This window comes from Pelodiscus sinensis, unplaced genomic scaffold, assembly GCF_049634645.1.
Source record: "Pelodiscus sinensis isolate JC-2024 unplaced genomic scaffold, ASM4963464v1 ctg34, whole genome shotgun sequence".
Lineage (NCBI taxonomy): Eukaryota > Metazoa > Chordata > Testudines > Trionychidae > Pelodiscus > Pelodiscus sinensis.
The window spans coordinates 6,574,271-6,581,024 of record NW_027465849.1 but is presented as its reverse complement, the minus strand read 5'-3'; the positions used below and the strand labels follow the sequence as shown (position 1 = coordinate 6,581,024).

The 6,754-nt window shown below is 54.4% G+C and overlaps 1 protein-coding gene across 1 annotated transcript; it reads right to left on the bottom strand.

The window, feature by feature from the left end:
- Positions 1–3,737: 3,737 nt before the first annotated feature.
- On the bottom strand, positions 3,738–6,038 carry NANOS2 (nanos C2HC-type zinc finger 2). Its single transcript, XM_075915469.1, has one exon. The coding sequence runs from the start codon at positions 4,928–4,930 to the stop codon at positions 4,295–4,297; it is 636 nt and encodes a 211-aa protein (XP_075771584.1). The 5' UTR covers positions 4,931–6,038; the 3' UTR covers positions 3,738–4,294.
- Positions 6,039–6,754: the final 716 nt, after the last annotated feature.

Here is a 6,754-nt window from a genome sequence, read left to right as displayed (position 1 = left end):
GAGTAAACCCCAGCGAGAGGAGGGTTCCCCCCATCACTGCCTGGTGCTGGGGAGGGCTGAGCCTTCCCTCCCCTTCCTGGACATAGGCACTGACTCCCAGGGATGCCCCAGAGCAGCATCAGGGACCCTGCCAAACAGATGTTGGTGTGGGAGGGGACAGTGTAGTGGCCCCAGGAGGAGTGTGAAAAGGGGGAGTGAAGGCCAAGTCTTGGGAGGGTATGGGTAGAGGAGGCAGAGCAAGGGTGGGGCCTTGGAGATGGGGCAGGGCCCTTGGGCAGAGCTGTGGTGAAACATCCCTTCCCCCAGGAAGAAAATAAAAGTTAGTCCCTATGGTCAACCGTGTATAGACTGTTAATCCTGGAACCTAATGGTGCAGATTTATGTGCCACACAGTTTAGCTATTTGGTGGTTGATCAAACCTACATACCATGCACATGAGCGCTTTGAGTGACTGGGTGGAACTTATGCTTGTGGATGGAGTCTGGGTTGGGGGGGGGAGGTAGAGCCACCACTTTTCTCCCTCCCCCACATCCCATTCCCTGCTTCTCTGTTCCCCACTGTGGCAAGCAGAGTATCTAGGCAATTTGTTAAGGAAATTGGAGGGTGATTCCTGTCCGTGGGAGATGCTGCTTTGGACTTGGTCCCATTGTGATCTGCTCTATTGTCCTTGCTGGGGCTGCTGACAGCACCAAACTCCTTAAGCAGAGGCAAATTAAAGTTTTGGGGGGCTCTGATCCAGAGCAAATAGGGGGCCCTTCCCCAAGGTTTTCTGCTTGCAGTCTCACCCCTGCTCTGCCCCTTCTGCCTGAAGACCCACCCACAGCCCCACCCCATCCCCAGAGGGAGTGAACAGCTGGTTTTGTGCAAAAAATCGCGGAGTAGCCATACTACAAGTGTGTTTTTGCGCAAGAAAAAGTCCAGTAGATCGCCAGAAGACGGGGCTTTTTGCGCAGGTGTTATTCCTCTTTCTACAAGGAATAAGTCTTTTTGCGCAAGAGCCACAAAAGGCATGTGTGGACGGACAACAGGGGATTTGCACAAGAAACCCCTATCGGAAAAAGCACGGGTGTTCTGATGGCCATTCTGTGAATGGCTATCAGAGCTTTCTTGCACAAGAGCATCCGTGGCAGTGTGGACGCTCTCTTGCGCAAAAGCACATGGCAGTGTGGACATGCTCTTACGCAAGAAGCCTGCAGTGTAGACACAGCCTTGGACTTCACAATGGCAAGGAGTTCCACAGGTTGATTGTGCGCTGAGTGAAGAAATACATCCTTTGGTTTGTTTCTGAGATCTCTTTCTTGAGTGGTAACAGCTCATGTAGACCCCATCCTTTTGTACGTAGAGTTGGCCTTATGCTTTCCCGTGTGCGTTACTTTGCGTTTATCAACACTGAATTCCATCTGCCCTGCTGCTGCCTGGCCCCCTAGTTTGGAGAGGTCCCTTTGTAGCTCTTTGCAGGCTACTTTGGACTTAACGATCTTGAGTCGTTTCGAATCAGCTGCAAACGTTGCCAGCTCCCTGTTTGCCCCCTTTCTCCAGATCATTCATGAGTATATTGAACAGCGCGGAGGACACGCCACTAGTTACTTCTCTCCCTTCGGAAAACAGACCATTTATTCCTACCCTTTGTCTCCTGCCTTTTATTCAGTTACTGACCCGGGAGAGGCCTTTCCTTCTTATCTCAAGACCGCTTCTTGTGTATCAAAGCCTTTAGTGACGCCCTCCACTACAGAAAGGATGTGGACCCGTTGGAGAAAGCCCAGCGGAGGGCAATGAAAATGATTCACGGGCTGGAGCACATGACCTATGAGGAGAGGTGGAGGGATTGGGGCTTGTTTAGCCTGCAGAAGAGAAGAGTGAGGGGGGATTCGATAGCAGCCTTCAACTCCCTGCAGGGGTGTTCCAGAGAGGCTGGAGAGAGGCTGTTCTCAGTGGGGCAGATGGCAGAACAAGGAGCAACGGTCTCAAGTTGCAGTGGGGGATGTCGAGGCTGGATATTAGGAGAAACTCTTTCCCTAGGAGGGTGGGGAGGCGCTGGGATGGGTTCCATAGGGAAGCAGTGGAATCTCCGTCCCTAGAGGTTCTAAGTCTCAGCTTGACCAAGCCCTGGCTGGGTTGATTGAGTTGGGTTGGTCCTGCTTTGGGCAAGGGGCTGGACTCGGTGCCTCCTGAGGTCTCTGCCTACCCTAGGTGTCTGTGATTCTATGACCTTGCCTGAGAATTCACCCCTCCTTACACTGCTCTCTTGCTGTTCGGGTCCCAGCCCCCTAGTGCCCCTTAATCTTTACCTCCCGTGCATGCAGCCACTCCACCCTGCCTCTCTGCTGCAAGACACATTCCACTCCTGTGCCGGGGTATTTCTGTGCCTCCCAGCAGGAGGCGCACTGGTTCTGGGGCCTTCCCATGCTGCCTTCCCCCTCCCTGCCCTCAGCAGCTGCCCTCTCTGCACCAGCCACGCCCCGGAGCAGCCCGACCGCCATGGAAACCAGCAGCCAGCAGGGGTCAGTGGGGCTGACTGACACTGGGGTGCAGGGGGCAGGGCCGGGAGCAGTAGGGAGAGGAGTGGCCGAGCCAGGGCTGTTGTTAGGAGCTTCTGACCAGGCATATCAACCGGTGGAGCCTCACAGTCGGAGCTGTAGAGCTGTCCCCTCGTGTTAACCGGCAAAGGAGAGGGGCCGGGTGAGGCAGGGACACAGCCGCTGTCAGCCCACGGTAGGCTGGAGCGTCGGGCACGTGGACTCTATTTCTGGCCCATGTCGCTTTGGCAGGGGTGACAGTAACTTATGTTTCTTATGGGTGCTGCCGTATTGTAACACCCCCCCCCCCCCCGGGGGCCTCGGGGACAGGGGGTTTGGGAGGGGGGTTGCAATACAACAGTACCTGTGGGGCGGAGGGCAGGGGGCTGGGTGTGTAGGGAGGCTCAGGGCAGAGGGGTAGGGGGGTGGGAGTGTGGGGGGCTCAGGGTGGGGGGTTGGGGGATGCAGGAGTCAAGGCAGGAGGTAGAGAGGGGTGTGGGAGTGTCTGGGTTCCTTTATCTGCCTGGTGGATGGGTCCCGGCCCTGCTGCTCCTGTTTGCTGCAAGGGAGCTGTGAGCCGGCTGTGTGGGGGCACTGCTACTGGGCAGCGGGTGGCGTGAGAACTACCCTCCCCCCCCCCCCCACAGCCTGCCTCTGATCCCCATGGGCTGCCGGCAGCAGCCTCCGCCAGGACTGCACACGGGCTGCCCGGCGTCCAGCGAGAGGGGACAGCAGGGAGGCACGGCCCCACCAGGACCCCGGCTGCCTCCTACAGCGCGCCCTCAGCTGGCCCCTTGGACCTGCCTGCCTGCCGTTTCCTGTGGGGGGTGGGGTTGCCAGTGCCCACTGGAAGCAGGAGGCCCGGTGGCCCGCACATGGCAGGGTGCACTCTACCTCCAGGGCGCCGTGCGTGTCTGGCCGCGTGTAACCCAGAGGCACCGAGACCAGTGAGAAAGGGAGCACGAGGCCTGCTCTAGAGTCTCTTCCAGGCAGCTTTTGGCTCATGTGCTAGAGCCACGCGGCTTCCATCCCTTGCATCACAGGTTCAATCCCGGCCCGGTGCTCCTTCCTCTTGCAAGTGGGGGAGACAAAGGGAGCAACTTCTCTTGCCTGCCCGAAAAGGGGAGCTGTTCCAGAGCAACGCTGGGGAAAAGCCGACCAAGCCCACACAACCAGCTGCCAGAACAACAATACTGTTTATTAAACAGAAGAGAAAGGGGCTATGGGAGTGTTGCATTTAAAAAAAAAAACTCTGCTAAACAAACCCTCAAATGTAACAGAGAGAGAACCACGCCTCCCCCCCACCATGGGTAGTTGCAACTACAAAACGCGGTAAAACGCTACGGAGAGGCCCGTTTTCGCATTCAGTCCTTTTCTGCCATGATTTTCAAATAAAACTCGCAGCAAACGCCTGCAAACGATTCCTGCGGAGTGGAAACAAATAAATACCCATTGGCTTGGGCAAAGGAGGTGAAAACAAAACACATGTAGCGGAGGCAAATGTCTCGCAGCCGTCCATCCCGACGGCTGGTCCTTCCGTGCTGGTTCCCTCCCAGCCGAACTCGCCGCGGGGCCAGGATACAACCCCCCGGCTGCCGTGGGGATTTAAAGAAATGAGGGTGACTCTGGACACGTTAGTTCCACCCTGGACTTGAAATGCAAACTCCGAAACAAACAGCAGAAACCGAAAATTTCCGTTCCAAGCACCTTCGGGCGCCTCCCTGGGGAAAGGTCCCGTGTTTTTGTCCCAGGGCGGGGAAGGTGTCTTCCCCTGCCGTTCACCGGCGCACGACGAAGCCGGCCGAGTTGCGCCCGCGTTTGCAGTAGAGGGACTGCTTCTCTTGATTCTGCGGGCAGTATTTCAGCGTATGGGCCCTGTCGCCCGTGGCCCCGCACACCGGGCAGACGTAGTTGCGCAGTATGGGACACAGCACGGTGCCGTCGGCTTGCTTCAGCGGGTGGGAGGAGTAGACCTTCTTGGACTCCCCGTTGTGCCGGCAGAAGTTGCATATGAGTCTGCCGGGCGTCGGAGGGGTGCCCACCCTATTCTGCTCCTCTGAACCGCTGCTACTGTTGCTCCTGTTCCAACCCGATGGTTTCAGGACCAAAGTGTCCTCCAGGGTCATGTGAAGAGGATCCACAGGGAGGCAGAAGTCTGGGGTCTCGCAGGGGAGCAGACGCCTGGATCCCCTTCTGTGTTCCTCAATGATTTCCCCAAGCACCTTGGACAGGTTCAGGTAGTCCCGCCACATGTTGAAGTCATGTGCGAGCGTGGCTGGCGGACAAGGTGGCCTGGGAAGCATGGTGCTCCTCGGAGCAGCCCCCTCCTCTGCAAACAGCCCCTCCACCCTAGCTCCTTTAATAGGCTTGGCCTGCAGTAGGCAGCATGTGCCAGCAGGCAGCACTGTGCCCATTCAGTGCAAAGAGGTGGAGTCTGGGATTTAAAGGGCCAGACACCAAAACCCTCCGCGCCGGAGTTTGACGGGCTAATTCTCAAGGCTCAGCGGTCGGAAGTCTAGTGGTAATCAGACTCTCCCCTCTTCTAGAAATCCAAAGTCCATGTTCCCCTCCGTTCTGCGCCCGAAACTCGTGTCCTAGCGCAGGGGCAGGCCATGACTTTTGGCCAAGCTCAAGACTTCATGGTGGAGGCCTAGTCAAGATCCAGACTCCAGAGAAAAGAATACGGAGAATAATGATAATACTAAAAGAGTTTTGGGGCCATTCAAAAGGATCTTGTGCTCTGGATTTGGTCCCTGGTCTTCTGCCGGTTGATGACCACTGTCCTTGTGCATTGCTGTCAGAGGTCAGGATCAAACCTAGGACCCTGGGACCTTACTGTGGGAGCCTCCTATTGCATGAGCTAAAAGCTATGCTGCTCTTAGCAAGGGTTGTAACAGACTTATCCTACAGGCCTGCAAAATGCCACTAGTTAGCTGCAGACCATGTTCGTGGGGCAGAAGTGGATACATATTTTATACCCATACAGGGTCCATGTGATGGGGATGGTCGCGCTGAGCCACCCTGGCTTACGGAGGTGTCACAAAACACATCCACAGAAGTCGCAAATGCAACTTCGTTGTAGCTCCCCCGCATTTAACCTTCAAGCCGAGTCAGAACAACATTAGTTAAAAGCGTTTTTAAAGACATTTTAAAATGTTTCAAGGGAGCTTTAGCTGCTCCAGCCCATAAACACTCTTCTGTTCCCCCCCGCCCTCCAAAAAAAGCCAACCCACGTGCGCTTATCTGCTAAAAATTGCCCTACTCAGTTGCAAAGATTGAGAGAGATGTTAACAGAAGGGCCATTAAAAAAGTAATTGACAAAAGTAAGAGAAACTGACCAGCATATCTATAGCAAAGAGTTACTTCACCATGGCTGTATCTACACTGGCAAGTTATTCCGGAAAATCAGCCGCTTTTCCGGAAAAACTTGCCAGCTGTCTACACTGGCCGCTTGAATTTCCGGAAAAGCACTGACGATCTAATGTAAAATCATCAGTGCTTTTCCGGAAAAACTATACTGCTCCCGTTCGGGCAAAAGTCTTTTTCCGGAAAACTGTTCCGGAAGAGGGCCGGTGTAGACAACACAGTAGTGTTTTCTGCAAAAAAGCCCCGATCACGAAAATAACGATCGGGGCTTTTTTGCGGAAAAGTGCGTCTAGATTGGCCATGGATGCTTTTCCGCAAAAAGAGCTTTTCCGGAAAAGCGTCCTGCCAATCTAGACGCGCTTTTCCGGAAATGCTTTTAACGGAACACTTTGCCGTTAAAAGCATTTCCGGAAAATCATGCCAATGTAGACATACCCATAGGTATTCCAGCATAACTCAAAGGCAGAGTAAATAATCTGGAAGAAAGTCATAAGAATGGCCAATACTGGGTCATTCTACGTATCCGGTCTTCTAGCAATGGCCAATGCCAGGAGCCCCAGAGGGAATGAACAAGACAGGGAATCCTCAAATGATCCATCGTGTGTCCCCAATTCCCAACTTTTGGCAAACAGAGGCTAGGAACATCAACTCTGCCACGCTCAGCCAATAGCCATTGAAGCACCGAACCTCCATGAATATATCTAGCTCTTTTTTGAACCATGTTGTAGTCTTCGCCTTCCCAATATCCTCTGCTTGTGCGTTGGGGGAAGCAATATTTCTTCTTGTTTGTTTTCAACCTGCTGTCTTTTAACTTCATGGGGCCCCCTTAGTGCTTGTGTTGGGAGAAGGAGTAAATAACACTTCTTTCTTTA